Raw genomic sequence first — 21,606 nt, forward strand, 5'->3', positions numbered from 1 at the left:
TAGAGCAGCAACTGTAAATTTCGAAAGGAGCAGTTTTTATTACAGCTTTCATAGTGTATAAGGCATCGCTCATTAACATATGAAGAGCACACAGTCTGTCAAGTTAAGGTTCAGTCAAATAAGCTCTATTTTCTGTTTTCATGTGAAAACTGATTAAGCCACTTGAACACCTCAGTGCCCTAAACCCAGCAAGGAGTAACCCAGCCTGTAGGAAATTTAGGAACCTTCTTCTTACTATTCGCAGATATTCCATGTGCCAAGCTGTGAATGTTTTAGACAAAATATTGAACAATCCTTGTTCCATAGGATTTGTAAGTTCAGCCTATGCTAGCAAGCATATGACTTGCCAAAGGCTGAAAAGGTGCCTTCTGAGGAGGAGTAGAAAATAAGATTGGATTTCATAAAACAAAAAACAAAACAAGAAACAACTAGAACATTTCAATTGACATATTAAATTGTTCAAGAATGACAAAAGTTGGGTTGGGCTATTACTATGTGATGTTCTCCTCCTACTTGAGAAAGCTGCTGTTTGTGTTAAAAAAAGAAAAAAAAATCTTCAAAATTAAATTTCTAGATGTGGATAGAAATCATCTTTGGAGGGTGTATATAAGGGTCGTGCATCCCAAATTCTTTGAAACCAAACAGAAATGGGACTTGAATAGTGATGTCTGGGCACCATTTCAACAAGTGTTTCATACACCAAAATATTTCTGGTGTCCAGCGATAAAGGGCAAGTGTTGCGTTGCTTGGAGAGAAAGTTAGAATAAGGGTTACCCTGAAGTGGGCATACTGTAGATTGTCAGGGAAGAAGCATTTCCATGCTTTGATGGTCTGAAATATATTTTGGCTGTTGATCATTGAATATTATGACTACAAGCAGATACTCACCTAGAGCATCTTTGTACCCTTAGAATAAAAGATTTTTTCATCCCAATTCTTGCTAGAAATTCTGCAGCTGATTATCCTGTATCTTTCAACTCTGTGTATACTCTGTGTTGCATGAAACAATAAAACCAAAATGACAGAAAAATGTTTTCAGGCTTTATACAAGTAAATTATGGCCATACTAAATATTCTCTTTTAGGTGCCTACCCAAGGCTGTCTCTCAGCTTTAAACTTAAGAGAAACATTGGTTACTTCATTCTGCAGACCTACATGCCTTCTATTCTGATCACTATCCTGTCCTGGGTTTCCTTCTGGATTAATTATGACGCTTCAGCTGCAAGAGTTGCTTTAGGTAGGCATTTTTACACATCTCATGCAATGTGCATTAGCTGAATGCTTTTTCTTGCTTCTGGCTTAGTGGATAGTGCATGATTTGAAAAATAAATCTGTTAGATCTTTTTATGTCTGGCTTGTTAAGCTTTGTATTATTTGAATCAGCATTTAAATCATGACAATTTAAATAAAAATTAAAGTGATTTCATGTCTGAATTAAGTAACTGTATAATTATTGTAACCAGAATTACCCTAGTTGTCTCAACGTTTTCTGTTGTTGTTTTACTGCTTGTTTTTCTCCAAAGAGAATGCATTTAGTTTGCTTTTGCCCATGGCAGTCCAGAATACACAGTCAGCACTGTGTTATGGATTATAAATCGTGTTTTCTTTCAGGTATGAATTAAATAAAGTTTTACGAGTGTTGTATAGCTAACTTCTCCTTAAGTTGAGGGCTTTTTTTCCTTACTGTTACCTTACATTCTGAAAGCAAAACTATTTCCCTAATTAATCTCTAGACTACTCTTACATCTTATCACTAATCCCATGTGTGTTTGTTTACACTGTGCCCCTTGTCAGAGGATCCAAGCATGTTACAAAAATAAGTACGAGTATGTATTGCCAAATTCTGTATAAATCAGACTGATTCCTGCCAGCACAGCTCTCATATAGATAAAATAAGTAAATCACCACAAAAAATACAATTAAGAATTTGACATTTTAACTTTAGAGAATACTGTCTGAGTTTGTCCAGGCCTTTCTGTATAGCATTTTTCCATAAGAATTCGAGACTGAAGATATCCTGAAAATGCTGGAGGAAAGCAAGGTAACAGTGATTCTAGGCTGGTAATTTATAACTGAGTCTCATTAGAGAAGGTTACAGTTTAGCTGATTAAAAACATATTCATAGTATCCAACAACTATTTGTTCGAATGCCATATATTACAGGTGTAATTGTCTTTGCTGTACAAAAAATTAAAGACAAAAATAAGGAATATCGACAGAGATTGGGGGGGGGGGTTTCCCCCAGGAAAAAAAATCTCCTAGAATTTTTCAGCTCTAGCATTTGAATATTTATGAGCTATTATGCTAGAAATTTAAAATTAATTCAATCAGTAGACTTGTCAATTCTTTTTTCCAGGGATCACAACTGTACTCACAATGACAACAATTAACACCCATCTTCGAGAGACTCTTCCCAAAATTCCATATGTGAAAGCCATTGACATGTACCTTATGGGATGTTTTGTCTTCGTTTTCATGGCTCTGCTGGAGTATGCATTGGTCAACTACATCTTCTTTGGCAGGGGACCTCAGCGTCAAAAGAAAGCGGCAGAAAAGGCTGCCAATGCCAACAATGAGAAGTTGCGAATGGATGTCAATAAGGTAAATAGAAACGGGGATATATTTTTAGCATTGCCCCAGCAAGGCAGACTTTCACTTCTGCCAGACAGAGCTTTAAAATGTAATTTCTTGTAGAAAATGAGTGGAGTGGGATTATTATGATCTTGTCTTAGCTCTGCAGAGCGGTGTACTTAGCCACTTCAGCAATGAATGCTGCCCTCTAGTTTGGAAAACTGAATGACTTTTTTCCTAAAGCATGTGCTCAGTTAAGCTTTACTGTGAGATGTTTTCTTAGTCAGGATGTAGAGTTAAATATGTCTGAGCTGTATCCAAAGGAACAAATCCAAAATGATGGCTATAGCTGATATTCTAGTAAGAGCTGTATGGAATGTTGGAAATAAAACCTAAATTTAACCTACTTTCATAAAACTTTCAGATGACCTGGATAAGAAATATTTGCTACAGATGTGTTTAAAGCTTGAAAAGTTTGCATATTTTCAACATATAATGGCCCAGGATATTGTTGACTCAATGAGAAACTGCTCAGAAATAAAGCATCAACTTGCTGTGCACTTAATTTTGAATCTGAAAATGGTCCCCTGGGGATGGAGAATTGAGACACAAAATACATTTGCTAAGATAACACACTTTTGGAAGAAGTATCCATTATGATTAATGAAAATGGAGCACTTACCATAAAGCACTTGTCATTTTTCACTTTGACCATTTTGGACGAGTTTCACACAGTGGCAAATCTGGGCTGAATGCTAAAATGTACTCAGTGTGAAATGTATATACAACTTTCACGTTAAATAAAGTTAAATTATCTTCTCTTTTTGGGGGGAAGGGGACGTGGGGGGCAGGGACATAGGAACCTTTTTGAATTTTTAATTCAGCATGATAGTCCAAGGGGGAAAGATCAAAATCTGAATTAAAAAAAAAAAAAATCAGAAAAACAAAGTGATTATTTGTGAAGTGGAAACACAAGTTTCATACAGCTCTGGTGGTGGAATTTTTCATGTTTGTTCAGAACTTCTACACTACGATAGTTTGCCTGCAGACAGAGGAACATTTCGTTCCATTTTTGCTGGAACAACAAAAATTCATCGCATGTTGATAGCATGAAACAGTTTTATGCTTTATAGTTTATAGTCTTTTAAGATGGAGGATTATATTTTCATGGCTCAGATCTCACCCATTAATTTATTTTTTATTTTCAATTTGAGATTCTTTAATGAATGAAGGCAAATGCATAATGATGAGATTAATTTTGATGTTATGGTACCTTTTAGATCACCTTTTACCATTGTAAAGTTCACAAAGACTGTAAAATCTTTTTCTTTCTATTGGTGATTTTTCAGCAATGTGAAAAAAGTTGCAAGCTTTTACTTAATTTGTCAAGTTTATTTTTTAAAACTCAGTTTACCTTTAAACAATCATACCTATTTAACTAAGAAACCCTGTAGGTCATGTTAGGAGACTAGATCTGCGTTTAGCTGAAGTCTTTCCTCTCACATCAATGGAAATTTAAGGTCCATAGGTGTCAGTGTCATCACTAGCTGAGGTATATTTTTGTATACTGTTTCACTTGCAACATTTTCTGTATACATATTCATAACATGTCATCTAACAGAATAGTCAAAGTGTAGTGGCAAATTGCTAATCATGAACTAGAATTTGAAAGCACTAACTAGTCTACTAATCCAATCTAGTACGCAAAATAAATTCCAATAACTGTTGCAGAAATTCACCAGCCTACAGGATTAACACAAAGTATACTGGGATGTAAAGTATACAACTTTACATTATTTATATTTTTTTATAGTGAGCCTTTTGCTTAATATACCAGGCCAGCATGGTTCATAGTCTGTGGCAGTTCTGCTCTGGTATCCACTCTGATCTGATAATCAAGTTTGCAATCCCTTAAGCAGTAGGTAGAGAATCAAATAGGAGAGGATCAGAAAAGAGTAGTGATCAGAGAACACTGTCCTACTGCGCATAGATTGCTCTGGGGAGGAGGAAGGGAGCTGACAGCTGTTCTTGCTGTTTGACCAGCAGCGAGAAAACAGATTCATATTTAATGGACCTGAATATTTTATCTACGAAAGGGGGCCAAATATTATATAATTATTTTCATGTACAAGAACCAGAAATGGGTCTGAACTGCTGGATTTTGTTCAGATGCAGGTTTCTATGAAAACCTAAGCAAGTATTTTAGAAATGGGACCAAACAAACACTCCATCTCTAATTAAGATCCAACATTGAAGGACTAATTTTACGAAGTATGAGTATTCCTTTGTGATGTTACTAGATTCCTCTTGTATCACTGCATGGAATACAGTGAATTTATGTTTGTGACTTCAGATACTATGTGAGAAAACATTAATGCCATGAGTAATAAACCTCAAAACATCAGGATGAAAACTTCTATACAGCTCTGTTACTGCATTCAGCGTAGACATTGTAAAAAAGGCAGATGAATAGTTACTGGAACTGCTGATGGTAGTGCAGCATCTTTGTTCATAGACTTACAGACCAGCAAATTTGTAATAGATTTCTTCAGATTCCAACACCATTTTTTGTAACGGTGTAAAACTGTTCTGAACAACAAAAGGTGGCGAGACAAGTGCAGATTAGTCCTTCCATCCACGACTACTTGCAATATCAAAGTAGAAGTTAATACATACTCCCTTTATGCTGTTGAATTCTCTGGTATGGAGAGATTCCAGGGCAGGCACAGACATTGGTAGTGTCTCTATTTATGTTCAGTGTTATTCAGAAGATACTAGAGAGCCTGCAAAACAGTATGGAAGCACAACAGAAGCTGTTCGTCCATGACTGTGATATCTGCTGAATCCAATGTGATCCCTTGGAGATCTGGTGACTCGGGAGGACAATGTCCTATTTTTTTCCTTTTGAGTGAACACCAGGCTGCCTGCAGAGCTTCCCCTGGGCTATTCCAGATGAAACTGTGGCCAAATCTTTCTTTAAATTTCATATTGTATTCATGTCATATACCCAATGTGGTAGTTTTGGTTTTTTAGAATCATAGAATAGTTTGAGTTGGAAGGGACCTTTAAAGATCTAACTCCCCTGCAATGAGCAGGGACATCTTTGACTAGATGAGGTTACTCAGAGCCCTGACCAACCTGAACTTGAATGTTTCCAGGGATGGATTATCTACCACCTCTCTGGGCAACCTGTGCCAGTGGTTCACCACTCTCATCGTAAAAAAATTCTTCCATATATCTCTAGTCTGAATCATCACAGAAGATTGTAACTTTATATACTCCCTCATTTTTTAAAGATTGTTGGCTCTGCATTGGGTAAGGGAAAGGAAGAGAAGGAATTGGGCCTGTATCTATATTTGCTTCTTTAATTCTGAAACCTGAGTAATAAAATCATGGAGAAATTTAACAGACATAAAACTCAAGGAAGATTAAGACTCGATTACCAGGAGATACATTATCACAGACTTGTTAAATTATATTGGACGTGCTCAGTTTTCTGTGCAGTGACTTCAGGTTAAAATGGCTGTGTGTATGATTGTTCCACTTTTGAAGCTTCTCAAACTGCATTCAGCAGTTTATTCCTTTAGTCTAACTTGTCATCTTTTGCCTTTGTCAAGGCTAATTGTTCTGTCTGTAAACAGTCGTATTGTTGATTACAGATAAATCACTGGCTTTCTTCTTACACTAGACATCTTTCATTTATTGGAGATAGCATTCACATCATTTCCTCACTTCAAGCCTATCATCTTATCTTACGTTATTTCTTCAAATGCCTTTATTATCTTTATAGTCTCAAGTTCTTGAATCTCTTCAGTTCTGAATGGCCTAATATTACAAGTGTATCTATAAGGATAGGTAAACTGGGAGTGTTGTGTTTCTGCTTGAAGACCTAATATGTTCCATAAATTATGGTATATATACTCTAACCCATTGTTATGCATTTTTATACTGTGGATTTCTCTATTTTAAATAGGAATGTTGACGGCCAACAGCATCCCTTTCATCCTTTGTAGGCACATGTCATGCTATCTTTTCTTTAGGATCAGGGCACTAATCTAATATATTGTCTGTGGTTCTTCCAGATGATTAACAAATATGGTAAAAAAACAGGGCCAAATTACAACCTCTGGCTTCACAATATCATTCAGGTGACTGTCTTCCTATGGGCAATTGTACATGTATCTGGGACATATCATCTCTTCAGTTTTAAGATAAGATGTCAAAGGCTTTACTGAAATCCATAACTTTCATCTGCTAATTCTGTAATTGCATAAAAATGGTCTGGAAGGATTTGGTCTAGAAGCCTCTATGAGGCTTTTCTTCTTCTAATTGTAATTTTGGTTTCTGTTTCCTTTCAGGATAGAAGGGGGCAGGGGAGGGAAGCAAGCTGCTGTGATATAACCCTTCACGTTTACTCCTTTAAGAAGCCTGTTTTTTTCTTCAAGGATATGATGAACCTAACCAGGATCTCAGTGTAGAGCCTGGTGCAACTGCGAATAATTTCTGACGTAGACCCTCAGCCCTTATAATATACTTAATTTTTGCTATCACAGTTCAAGTAAGGAGCTTCTTGATGCTCTCTCAGTACTGATATATTTTCCTTAAGTTTCTTCCAGAATCCAGTAGCCAAGGCATTTTTTATTAACTTTTAAATTTTCTCTCACAATGTTGGATCCAATAATTTTATCTTGGATGTTTCTGTCTTTGAACTGTGGCATAGATGGACTTGCTGATGCTGATCACTGTGATGTGTCTGATGCATCTTCTAGTCTTTGTTGTTCAGAATTTGCAGTCCAATCACCTCCCAAGCTCTGTATTTTCAGTATATTTTCCTGTGTTACTAAATTTCCAGTCAACTTGCCTCCTATGCTGTTGTTACGTCTTTTGGATTCATTGCTGTTTTTTCCACAGTTGCTTGTCTAACTCATTTCATCCAGACTACTACATACATTAATTGACTTCTCTGGAGGTGTAAGTAAGGTGAAAATGCTTTTCAATATCAGTGATATCTGTGTATTTGTTATTCTGGATAGATCAGAAAATCTCCGTTACAGCTATGTGGTAATTTAATGGAAACCAGAACTGTCACTGTAAAGACCATGGTAAATGTACTGGGCTGAATGAAAGGCTGATTCTTCTCCCTCTGTAAAGAAGTGCTTCTTGCATCTTGCCAGCTGTACATTTGACAAGGGCTGATTATAATGGAAAAGCAGCTGTATGCCATCCTCTTCCAAAGCACCAGAGACTGGAAGTGTGTCAGGCAGCAGAGATGATACTCGCTGTGAGTATTGATATCAGTTCCTACATCAAGGTTCTTGTTAAAGGAAGGGCTGCAGATCCATCTCTTGATGGAGCTCCTTGTCAGTCTTGTCTTAGACATCACTATGGTTTCCTTACCAGGATATTAGCTAGAAACAGCATGTGATACTTTTTTCAACCCAGATATCAAACCTTATAGGTGCATTACCATATAACGAGTTGGTGCATCTTGCCTCCCATTTCTAGTCCTGTGTCTCTAATTCTTATGTGCATGTTATTCAGGTAGTGTTTAATTTTTTTCTGATTTTTTTTTTCTTTGTAGTTAGATCATCTAGGTTTAGAACAGTTAATCATTGCAAATTAATATTTCTGATATAAAATTTGTTTGTTATATTCATTCAAAGTAATTTGATTTGCTGCTTCACAGAAGTGGCATTATGTTTTGCATAATGTAAATACAGCACTGAATGTGGTTTCAGAATGTATACAGTTGCAGTCATAATTGAAGCCTAGACGTTTCCAACCTAGCTTAAAGCACAGAGATGCTATAAGTCTACAGGCTGTATACCTGAAGTACATGATAACATAAGTTACATAAATAAAACTCTGCCTCTAACTTTGCACTCATGCTGTTGTTATTGTGAGCATTAATAAAGCAATTTCCCTCTGGAAAAGAGGGGGAAAATGTCAGCATATTATGCAACACTTCATAAAACTGTTTATACTGATTTATGCAGTCTTTTTTTTTTTAAATAAATGTGAACTGACATTGCTAACCTCTGCATGTTTAGATAAGGGCTTTTTCTGAACACAAAGACTTTTTAAAATATACTGAGTGTATTTTTAAAACAATGAGTAATTCTTTATTCAGTAGTCTTTGTATTACGTAAGGTATTCGGTCAGCACGCCTGAAAGGTACAGTGCATTGCTGTTACACAGTGCCAAGTCACAAACAAGTGAAATTGTCAGACTAATGATGTTTTTCTATCAGAAATTTGGGTACAAGTTGAGAACACGGAACTTTAGTATGATAATGAGATTAAACAGCATATTAATAGATTTGAATCAGAATAGAAATGTTCTCTTGAAGAATGAATACAGGGCTTAGCAAGCTAAGAAGTTTTAAACAAATATAGGTATCTTTGCAAGTTATTGTCCTCCTGACCCACTGTTGTTATATCCAAATTAGCACACCGTTGCTAAGGGAGACGAGATGGCAAGAACAAAGAGAAGCTTACCCTGCCCTCAGCTGTGTGCCCTTAACATGGTAACTTTCTTCCCCTTCAAGTTGTCTCAGCTGCTGAGTTTTTCCCCTACACCTTTTTGACGAAGGAAAAGAGATCTGACCAAGTTTAACCAGAGAAGTTAAATAGTTCTCCTCAGATCTTTCATTTTCAAAGGATTCGATTGCATTATCAGAGTTTTAAGACAAACAAGACCATGCAGTTACCAGTTTCACCAGTAGATTGCACCTAATTCTTTCACCTGTACAACTGGGCAGGCTGAGGGTGCGCAGTTTCTGGCCATTGTATAGTCTAGGAAGGAAACAAGGCTCCCACAGCATCCTCCTTCTCCAGGTGCCCATTTTTGGATTCACTGGCTCAAATATGTGCTGTTTGAACACGAGGACTGAGTACTTTCTGTTTCAATGTGCCAACAGCGTCATCCATTGCAGTCGCCACTTTGAAATGGCGTAGAGTCCGCTCAGGTATTGCTTTACTGCCTGCCATTTCCCATGACAGCCTCCAAACTTCTTTTCACCACTTTACTAGGGGATAAGTGGAAGAGCCTGTGCATTTTTTTCACTGGCATATCCATAGATGTCTCTTTTTCGAAAGAGGGGTGGAATTAGATGAAGGAGTGTGTTAACTTGAGCCAATGTGAATCCATTGAGGTTATATATATACACACACACACGTGGCCCTTTGCAGGCCAGCTTGTGATAGCTTTTCAGTGCACTGCAAACAGACAGGGTCGCTCTCCTCAATTTTCAGACTAAGGTGTAAAGATGTATTAACAGGGCTTCAGGCCCAAGATAATACACCTTGCTCCAAAGTAATGCTCATTAGCTCTAATACTTTTATTTCCCCTCTGATTTATTGCTGGCTTGCCTCTGGCCTTTTCAGTTAACAGCAGTATTGGCTCATTTCTACCTGAAGAAAACGTATAAATGCACCTCTAGCAAGGAGGAATTATCACAAAGGTACCAAAAACCAGGCAGTATTTATTACTTAGAACTGCACCTTATACCATATGCAGGAGAGGTACTTCTGGTATAAAACATGAGTAAGCAGAAGACTGTAAAAGCTTTTGGAAAAAAGAGCAATTTAAAAATGGCTATATGTACAGACTCAGTTAATAAACTGAACAGATATTAAAACACTAAGGCAACATGAAGCTCTTAAAATTTCAGTCTAAAATATGAAATTCTCACTGTCTATATTGCTGGTGGTCATGCTGCAGCTGTGCAAATTTCAGTGAAAGCTGAAATTTCATCCTCTTCCTTTCCCCTCCAAGGAGAGTTTTCCTTTTGTTTGCAGCACAGGTAAAACTGCATGAGGACTGATTCTTGATCCAGGGTCAGAAGGTATTCCTTGCACAGAAGTTTATTGAAGGATATGTAATAAAAGTAGGCAAGGATTATAAAAGCTCAGCCTTTCTCCTAACTTTACATTCATGCATTATTAAGGAACATATGAAACAATCAGCAATGCACAGGCTGCTCAACCAGCCTTTTTGTGGTGGTGGGTTTTGTTTGTGGGTTGTTTTTTTGGGGTTTTTTTTTTTTTTTTGAAACCTGAGGTTTGATAGGAGTGAAATTTGAGGAAGTTCCGGTTTTAGCCCGCAGCACTTTGCAGAAGCAGTCAGAAGGTGATTTTATTTCCACAATCTGTAGTGGTATTGCACATGACATCTAAATAAAGGTCAAGTCAACTGCGTGAGTTTTTCTTTCTGCAGCCGCGCTCCTTCGAATGCCATGTTTAATTAATGTAAGAACAGCGTGTGTACACTCCATTTGTTTAAAGCACAATATCCCTTTTGCTTTTGTAGTGCATCTACAAACCTGCTATCCGCCAGTGACCCTGAATTAAATACACTTTTGGTTGCAAAAAAGAATCCATTAATGCAGTTTCTGTAATTATTTCAGATCGTGAGGAAATAAGGCACAAAAAAGGGAAATGATGTACAGTGAAATAGAAGAAATGTACGTAGCTGCAGTCCAGAAGGCGTGTCTGGCTAGTGAATTTGGTGAATTGATTTCCCAAAGCAGATCAGTTCTCAAGACTTCGACAAGGCTTAATTGAATGGCCATGAGTCAGCCAATTTCTATCCAAAAAATAAGTTGTAACTCTAAATGTTATGTGCTAGGGGATGTAGCCTGGCTGTGCTCATGAATCTTGAGAACACTGGATTGTGTACACTAGGGTGGCACTAAGCGTATAAATGTTATTATAATGTAGAAGGTGACTTCGTCAACCCCTTTATAGAGTCTAAAATCATGATCTGTTTGGTTTCTTTTTGCAGATAGCAATGCCCTGGTATATCTAATTTAGGGGAAATCGATGTCAGGTGATCCAAAAATCATATCAGAAGTGTTTTCATAATCAGAATGATAGTATCCCAAACTGGTAAGAAGGAGGATACATATTTCAAACCCCTCTTTTATAGTTTTTGCCCAGTTTTAGTCTATTGGTAACTATTAATTATGATGCTTTACCTTTGTTGTTTGCTCTTTAGGCTGTAAGATTACCTAGACTGAAGCAAGTTAATACTTTCAACCCTATCACAAAAACCTAAAATGGCTGTATTAGAACACATTCTAAAGATTTTTTTCCCAATATTTCAGAAATTTTTTTTTCCTCAAAATCATTTTGTTTTGTGTTTTCCCAACAGCGGAAACATTCTAAATCCCAGGAGAGACATGGTGCAGTCACGGAGACTACTTGTCTTGCATGAAGATAAAGATAGAGCAAGGTTAACGAGCAGAATAGCTCAAACAATAACGTATCTAGCAGCATTCATAGCAAAATAGTAGTAATGTAGCATATGAACTGGGCCTCCATGTAGACAGGTACAAATTGTATAATTATATACATATTTTTTTTCTTAAAAGAGTGTTAGGGTGTGTATTGCATACATGTATGTTAAATTTAATGAAAAAGTCGTGCTGGGCTATGAAGACCTATGTTCACTGGTAAACTCACTTTCTTATTCTTTTGGATACTAGCTGTTTTCCCAGAATTCTGCATATGGAGAAGGATAGACACCAGAAGCTAGTTTCTCACATAACTTAGGAGGACATCAGTAGGATTACGCCTAAACTTAAATTATATGCGTGTATATATACAGATATAGACATACATATTTTTATATATCTGAATATATCTTTTTTTACTCCGTAGATGCTAGTTTTAGGAATTCCTCTGTCATGATGTATGGTTACATTAAAACATAGAAGTCTAAATCCTGTTTATTCTTATGTCTCTATTCCTCTTTTTAGAAGCGTGAAAGACTTGAATTTAGTTTTCTTCCCCACCCGAAAAACTTGTTGAGCCTTCTCCTTAAACTTAATGCATCTTAAAGCTATATACAAAAAGCCCTGCATACTTGTCCTTACTTGTCACATGTCCCCAAAATGAACTCAACTTTCTGATGATAGAGTTGTCTTAATGCTTTTGGGCTGGCCTGAGGGATGCAACAGGTAAAGGGCACACAGCCTAGATCAACATGATTATTTTAATGTAGTATTTTGTTTGGGCCACTTTCTGCCCATGTATTCTTTGAGTATTCAAAGGTTCTTCCAGGTATCTGGAAGTGAAGGTCTTCAGAAATGGAAGATTTTAGCTTACATTTTGCTAGATGGAATTCTGAGGTTTTATACTTTCAAGCTATAGCAGTTTGGGGTAGGAAAAGTGTCTTTACGTAAGTTTCAGTTGTTGCATGGAAGGGCTTTTGTTTGTTAAAGTATATGATAATATAGCTGGAGGAGGAAATCCAAAAGCTGATTCCATGTAGATATTGTTTGAAGAGTGCTAGCTGTTTTGGGGAGTGATTCTTCAGCTTTTATTTCTTCTTCCTTTTTTTATTATGAGGTATATACAACATATAATAATTTGCAATTTAAACATAAGCCTATATTTGGTCTCATGAACTCATTAATTGCTTTCTAAATTGTGAATAGATCACCCTTCCTGAAATGCGTCTTATGAAGCTTTTATAACATTGAACATAATCATGTTTTACAAAAAGACCTGCCATGTTTACATGTTAGTAAAATATATTTTTCTTGTTTCCATAAAATTATGTGTGTCAAGAACAAACTGCACGTTGTTGCCAAAACCCCCAGTCTTTTCCTTCATTTTAAATGTATTCTGAAGTTGGCCTACTATCCATATTTTATATGTGTGTGTGTATATGTATTGCTATAGAAGTATAATACATTTAACTAATCAAACTCAAGTTTGGTTTAAATTTACGAGCACAAAAGGCCACCAAAATGTCAGGAGGAATGCTATAATCCAGTTTTTATTTTCTCTAGAAAATAAATTCAGTATAATACAAAACTTGCAATGATATATAATATTGGTATGTGTTGTGCATACACAGAAATTTACTTAGAAACAAATGTGAAATGACTAACCATGTCTTGGCAACAAAGTTTTTTCATTCTTGTCAGTCATTTTTAAATGAGTGACAAAATGTTAGACTTTCCCCAAAACAGCAGACTATCAGTGTACAAGTAAATCATGCATGAATGTTCTAATTCAGTCAACAAATTCAGATTTTTTTTGATTATTTTAAAGCAGAAGACTTTTCATTCTAATACTGTCAGAACCAGCCCTCTGAGCCCTGCATTATCTATAGCTGTGGAACTGGCAGTATTTCAGGCTTCTAAATCAGCACTGAACGTGATCATAATAAGTACATTTCTAGATCTGTTTTAGTTCAGAAATCCACTGTCAACAGTTGGAAATTCATCTTTATTTTCTTTGTAATGAAAACTTGTCAATGATTTTCCATAGAAACATCTCAAGAATTTTATTGGTTTTGTTGAATTGAATGCAGTTTCTCTCCAGTGTTTTCTCTGGCCTTTGTCACTGCTCCCAGAGTTTTTCCAGGGACCTCGTGCTGCCTCTGGCCCTGTTAATCTTTTGGGCTGGGCCTAAGAATTATGTTGTTGGTCTTCCGCAAACTCACGAGCCTAAATCTGTTGATGACTGAGTATATCACGGTCAGATGGATGAAACACTGGGAGCCTGTCCTACAGTCCACCCACTCTCGTGACAAGTATAAGCTGTATAGTGCTTTGCATGTCATATTTGACCTCAAACAAGAAAAATAACATCTATGTATTTTACAGAAGTCTGTTCTAGAGGAGCACATTATCAGCCTTATTTTTCCTGTCTAGTTCATATATCAAAACCATAACTATATACAAATCATACCTTAGAAATTTTGGCGGTTGCAATGATAATCACGTTCCATGCATTTTTCATCTTTTATGAAGCTTTCTTATATAAGAAAATTTGCAAAGTGTTTCTGTAGTGTATTTTTAGTGCTGGGTATATCTGTTAAAGTATATTTTGTAAGACAATGGAATAGGAGACTTTGCTTATGGGCATAATGGAAGTTTGATGAAATTTTGGTCTTATTTATCACAGATGGAAGAGAGAACCTAGAGAATCTTCTAGGTTGTAGGTTCTTGCTGATGTGTTATTCATTTATGTTATCTCCAAGGGAATTAAATGCATACACATAAATGGGATGATATTTTAAGAAATACATCATCAGAGCAGTATTAGTAAGAATCTGGGCTGCCTAACACCTTGTTTCTTGGCAAAACAGTAGGATTTAGAGCTGCTGTTAATTGATACCCCAGAAGACTTCTATTCCAAATCACCTTCCTTTGCTTCCTCCTAAATGTCTCAGTAGTAAAAAATTATCACTGAAAATTGTAACTTGAAATTTCAAAAATTCCTGTTCTGCTTACATTGGTTCCTTTATGTTTGTTTTCAGTCAAAGATTGATTTTTATTTTTTATCCCTTTTAGTATTTACAAAATTTGTCTTGTAAAAATAAATGCTTTCAGGAAGTTCAGATAGATTAATTTTTCAATTTTTCTCCTGGAGATGTTTTTGATGCTTATCTCTAAAATAGAAGAGGTTTCTTTTTTCATGGAGGGGTTTCATTTTTAAGATAGAATCACTTACAATTTTAATTGATCTGAATGATGATTTTGCAGTCTTCTGGAGGAATAAAGGAATCTGTACCTGAAATTTCTAGAAGGGAGGGCAACTACCTATAAATATAATCAATATGAAGCTTATTCACATTTGAAGATTTCCCAGTTAGAATTCTCCTTAACTAATACTTAGCTCCACCATTGTGGTACGTTCTTGCAGGTTAAAAAAAAAAAAAAGAAAAGAAAAATTTTTTCCTCCTCATGTATATGCATTATTCATGGTTTTGGATTGAGAACAAAAGTCTCATTCACAGGAATTCACTTGAAAACATGGGTAACGTTAATATTTATTTAAGTCCCATTAAATTAATGTATCTGCTAAGTAAAGTTACAAGTTCATTTCCTGAATCAGATACCTCTTTGCTGTTTATGGTCAACTATATTTGCTGCACTAGAATGGAAAATACATACCTGCCTTACATAATTTATTCCTTCCACTTCACTAGAGGTTGCATTGGGCTGAATTATCTTGGCCAAAAGTGAAATGGAGGAAGATGCTTTTCTACTGAATCACAGTGTACTCTCTATTTTTCTTTCTTGGTTGGCTAAGGCGATTTATACTCTTTACTCCAAAAACCCCAGGGATTTTTCTGCGATATTTTAGAAGAAGTTGGTGTAAGGTTCAAGCTGAGGATGGAACATCAATAGGCCATTTTCCCATTTTTTCCTATTCTATGCCATAATTCAAACAGCAGTATTGATTTTCAATTTTTGGCTTTTGGTTTAGAACATTGGATTCTGTGCAGCAGGTTGAACAGGTTCATATTTCATGATTTTTATTCAAATGTCATCAAGCCAAAGATACTTAGCCTCTTTCATTTTATGTGGGCACTTATTCTGCAGTGTCTTAAGTATGGAATCTTGTGTGTAAGTAACGGATGCTGAAAGAAAGCATATGTTTTGAACCATTTCTCCAGAATCCTAAATATTTATGACTAAGTTATTGATGTGTTACTAATAATAATGATCAAGAAATCACATATATCAGAGGGTAAAACTGGATGCCTAGAAATTGAATTGCAAGTAAGAGCAGTGTTAAAGCTCCATGTCCAGGTCTTGCATTTTCTCTCACGTTCTTTTTTTTTATTATTATTTTAATTCTTACAGGTGTCTTGGTTTTTTGCTTAGATTTTTAGGCTTTAAAAAGCTCAAGAACCTAAAGAAAATCCTGATTGAATTTGCAGAGTTTCTCTGGATTTTCTGACCTGAAACCAAAGTAACCTGAAATTATGAGTCAATTTTACTGTCCTTTAACCGGAAGCTTTACAGCCTGACCCCAGTCTTAGGTGTATAATGCAATCCAAGCCAATGCATGCTAATGTCCTTTCATAAACCATTACTGCAATGCTGGCAATAAATTCGGTTTTGTAGAGACAATGGAAATGCAGTGTTTCTAACTTTCTTAAGGACTTTGTTTCACATATGGATGTTTTGAAATACTAGGCATTTATGCTTTATGTATTCATATAACTTTATCTCAGCAGACTTGTTTATCATGTCAAAAATGTCTGTATAGCTTTAGGCAGGTGCCATTTGAAAATCATTAATTCTTTTTTCTTCCAGAGTGAACCTAGCAGCAACTTATACAGGACTATCTACCTTCCACACATTACCTTGTGTAGTCAGTGCAATCCCCAGAGATCAGTGGTTCCTAAGCAATAAGGCAAACCTTGCTGATGAGGTGGAAGATCCCTATTATACGTAAAGTGCACTTCGTACTTTCACCTAATCTTGCCAGAGCTACTGTGACTAGTCAGGAATGGGATGTTTACTGGTTTTCCAAGCAAAGCTCAGCTGCTAAGAGGTGGGAAACTATGCTATAGATAATACTAAGGTCTTTAACAAATTAAACTATATATATAGGCATGTCATGTTGATCTTTATTGTGAAAGGGATCTTTATTTCTGTCTTCAGTTCTTAAGAATGTCAGTTGACAGGACCTCTAAATGCTGAGACCTAATCTCGGGTGTTAATTTTTGTAATACACTGGGTACTTCTGTTCTCCCTTTGTGCTATAGCTGACCATATTTTGCTTTTTGCTAATGGCAGCCCTACTTAACAAAAGGATATTTCTTTTGAATTTACAGCTGTTTTGTTTCACAAGGTTTTTCCATCAGAAATTTCAGCCATACTGTCTAATTTGTCCACGGCTTCTGAGCCATTCTGCTGTAAAATGAGCCATCAGTACCAGCCTGTAATTGAAGGCTATAGGTGAAAATGAACAGTATATGAGGAAGCAAAAGTGTCAATATTATATCTTCTCAATTCATCAATATAAATTTCCTTCCTACCGTAAAGCTGTATTTGGATAACAGTAGAGCATAGTCACCAAGATACTGGTTTACTCGCTGTTAGTAGTTTCAGAGATTTGGTCATCCTTGGAGGATTCCTGATGTACATATGTGTGTACGTATATATATGTGTGAGAGTCGTAATTTCCTTGTATTTTACAGTTACTAATGTATTAGTGTAAGAGGAATTCCTCAAGAAAGCCATCATTTTGGAGTTTCTAGTTAGCAGGAAGAATATATAATGGTAACATTTCTATACTTCCCTCTGTATTCCCTTTGGTTGAGGCCATCAAAAAGGTCATGGCCTCTTTCAAGGCTCCAGAGTCAGCTTTTCTTCCAGTTGACCTGGACCTAGAAGTGAATATCATTTGCATCGTATATTTTGTCATCCACCCTTAAGATTGATTTGTGAAAAACCCACCCTCTTGCATGGTTGCTGAGCTCTGGTCATTTCTCCTCCACTTCTGCTTTCACCTTTTATTTTCATGGTACTTGCTGCTGCTTTTTCTTCATCTTCACATCCTCCCTTCCTTCCTTCTCCCTGGGAATTTCTCCATTAAGTTTGAGCTCTCCTGTTCACCATAAAGAGTCTAGTTCTATGGTTGAACAATCCTTCAGCACCAAGAGATCTTTTTAACCTTCTTCCACCTCCTTTTGAAACCACTTTTACACTTACTTTTCCCCCCAGAATAATTTTAACAATTGTTTTCATGTCATCATATCTTCCTTGGTCAAGTGACCAGTTGGAAAAAATGCATTTACATCACAACGTTATGTTACCTTGAGGAGCACAGCAAGGCAGTAATAGCACCTCTGAAGCCAGAATATACTTATGCTAATTGTTGGCTTAGAGGTCACTATATCTTTTTATTAGTTGTCCTGTTATTACCCTAGAGTGCTTTAATTTTAAATGAAAGATAATAGCTGCCTTATCTCTAAGGAAACTGGTCTTGATTTTATTAACTTACAGGACAGAAGAATAATTGGCACATATCATTGTCCAGAAATGTATTCAACAAAGGTATCTTTCATTGTTTTCTAATGTTTTTATCCTCAGAGACTTAAAATTCAGGTCTTGACCACTTACGGTCATTAAAGATCCCATGGCACTTTTTTATAGCTTGGCCATCTCAACCCCAAGCATCTGGCCAAATACCAATTTATGTAACTGTTCTGCTTACCTAACCTTCCCCACCACCACTCACCCACCCCATAGTTTCAATTGGCTACAGCATTCTCCATTTCCTCGACTAAAATATAGTGTATTGTTCTGCACTGTCAGTCACCACATTTCACCTCAGAGGTGATTGCACTTCACTGGGAAGTGGAGTGGCTCTTCTTTCTAATGCTTGTAAAGCGCTTTGGGATCCTTTTGAATGGGCGGTGCTGTGTACAATAAATGTAATTTATTATCATTCTATAGCAGGCTTCACTTAGTTACAAAGGCATGTTTTATTTAGAGTTGGGCGAACCTGCTTGGTGGAAAAACTCCCAGCTCTCTCTAATCTGACAAGCAACATGTTGTCAAAGGTTGAAAAGTTAGATTAATTTTTGTTGTTGTTGTTTATTTCTTTTTTTTTTCACATTTATTTGTACTTCTGGATTGGAACATTGGGAGTTATTCAGATTGGGAATTCAAAATACCATGACAAAAGCAGTTCTTGTTATGGTCAAGCCAGTGTTCCAGGTGCAGGGTCAAATTAGCGCTCAAGAAGCACCTGAACTTTGTGGTGCCTACCTTGCTATCCTAACACTTGAAGGTTCGCCCATCACTAATTTTCACTGTATTTTGCATTATTTCTTCTTAAAAATTCTTGGAATATTGAAAAATGCTGTGCTCCAACTGATATCAGTGTGATATGTGCAGAAGACGATGCTTTGCCCTAGAAGATAGTTTAGAATATTGCTAAATGTTTTTTCTGCCCAGTATCACTAATCTTACTAACTACTGCCAGGATTACCAGATATCTGCAGCAGTTTGCTGTGTTAAGAAATTTACTGAAATGAGAACAGAAATGATGAATCAAAGCTAAAAGTTAACTAAAGGAGTGATGCCATGTTGCTAAAACGTGTCTGTAACTCTAGTAGACTAAAATAACTTTTCTTGCATTTGTGTTGCATAGAACGTATCGAGTGTGTAAAGAGCACTCAAATTTCTAATATCACTGCAGATCAAAAGGATAAAATGCTTCAAGTAGATTCATGCTAAGAAGATTTAAGATGTGAACAAATTTGCTGGCATTAAAATCTTTCCAAAGATAGTATCTTAGAATGCACTATGTTGAGGTGAAAATAGCCCAGGCTCTGGGCTAAGGGGTAAAACCATTGCATTAGTGGATGTTATGTCAAACTTCCCCTGATGTCATTGGAACTAAATTTTCTATTCTTTCTATTCTTAAGGCCATGTGATACTATGGAAAATGTAGTTTCCAAATGATTTTGCACCCCTCTTGTAAGATACTTCCCCTATTTGTTTTTAGACATTCTTGGGATCAATGAATGCCCAGTGCCTATAATTGCTTTTATTTTCAGGATGCTGAAAGTCTTATTATTTGTCTAAGATCTTATAATAAAAATGACAGCCAGTTTTGTCCTACCCCAAAAATCACATAAGAATTTTCTATGTAACTGCACTCATAAGAAATGTTTGAAAGCTCTCTTGAGAAGTTTCATAGATGTATTTGAAAGCTTTTGCATGTGTTTGCTTTTGTTTGTATTACAATAGCAGAATGATGGCCTTCCAGGCTAGAACACAGTGTTTCCTCACCATGCTCAATGTCATGCTACAGACTTCTTAAAGGAATTTATCTTGAGTTCCAGCTCAACTTTCCCATTTTTCCAGTGCTTCAAAAAAAAGATTGATTTCCCTAACACCCTAGAAAATTCAAAGATTTCATATGGCTTTGATGGAAAGCAAGCAAAAATAGATGATTTTGGCTGCTTCACATTGAGTCTTTACATTTAATCTAACACTAAAATATAATGAAACTAGAGGGGTGCAAACTCACAAAAAAAAAAAAAAAAGAGAAGGAAATCTGGCATCTCAGCAATGCTAATTTTTATGGATCACTTGGACAGATGTAATCACTCAAATGGCAGTGTGTCAGTAGGTCCAAACTACTTTGGTGAGTATCCGACTCCCCAGTTCATAATACTGTGCAGTGGATGCTACGAAAAAGCAGCTGTTTTCAACCCAGTTCTCTGACCGTGCCATGTGAAATGTTACCTAGGTTTTTGTCAATACTGGCAAATACAGAGCTGTGTTGGGTAGTGCAGCGAGGTACCTGCCGCTGCCTGCTGCCTTCTATATATTGCAGAATAGACTAATGCCATATTACTGTTTAGAAATCCACAAAAGTCACAGTTTGTGTGCTTTCGGTAATAATCATAGTATTTATTATGTACATGATAAATGAATAATGTGACTGACTTACTCTTAAAGGAGTTCTGGGACAGTTTCATCTCTTTTTTGGCCTGGAGTATATCTGCGCTACCAGCATTAAGTCAATGTACTTCATTAGCTGCTCATTAGCTATTCTTGCTTTTAAAGCATTTTGATTTAATTATACTCTGTAATCACACAATTCAAAATATATACTTAGAGGGAAGGCTGAGGAGAATTAGAACTTCCTAAATAACCTTATATTTGTTTTCTTTAAATGGATTATTTTGAAGTTCTCCTACCATACTTCAGATCTACTCCAGATTGCCTAAGAGTAAAATTTAGTTCCTCATCTTCAAAATCCTCTTAATTGTCTAAGGGATTTCTTTACAACACTGCATTAATTTTTTTTTTTCACTGAACTGCCTTTGAAAAAATATGTAGTAGCTAAAACTACCCATTGAAACAACTGCACAACGCACATTTGACGTGATTACACTCTGTATATGTTTCTCCTTGCTCCAAACTGCAGAGCTCCACTATTCCAGCATTCAGGTCTCCACAGCATGCACTGTATTTATGAAATTCATTAGCACTAGGGAATGGAGTTTCCACACAGGTACAGTATAGTTAGACTATGTCAGTACCTTTTCCCAAGTAACCAGCAGTTCTGTTAGGAATACCGGGACTGAAAATTTGCATTCCCTTGTGCAGTGCTCTGGGCCTTGTTTTATAGGGGCAGAGAGACCTTGTGAATAGAAGTTTTTGTCAGAGCAGAAGCATTCATTTGAAAGAAGAAAAACCAAAACAAAGCAGACCCTTTTCCATTCAATTTCCTTCCAAAAACTCCCAAAAGTTCA

General features: G+C 36.3%; 1 protein-coding gene across 3 annotated transcripts in view; it reads left to right on the forward strand.

Annotated features, from left to right (window-relative positions):
* Positions 1-21,606, forward strand: part of GABRB2 (gamma-aminobutyric acid type A receptor subunit beta2) — a 175,865-nt gene that overhangs the window by 147,819 nt on the left and 6,440 nt on the right. For 2 of the 3 annotated variants that reach the window (XM_075766498.1, XM_075766497.1), the window contains exons 9-11: positions 1,085-1,237; positions 2,357-2,601; positions 18,335-18,385. In XM_075766498.1, the coding sequence (XP_075622613.1) occupies positions 1,085-1,237; positions 2,357-2,601; positions 18,335-18,385 (449 nt within the window). The remainder of the gene's footprint in view (positions 1-1,084; positions 1,238-2,356; positions 2,602-18,334; positions 18,386-21,606) is intronic. The other variant, XM_075766499.1, reaches the window with a different exon arrangement.

This window comes from Balearica regulorum, chromosome 14, assembly GCF_011004875.1.
Source record: "Balearica regulorum gibbericeps isolate bBalReg1 chromosome 14, bBalReg1.pri, whole genome shotgun sequence".
NCBI lineage: Eukaryota > Metazoa > Chordata > Aves > Gruiformes > Gruidae > Balearica > Balearica regulorum.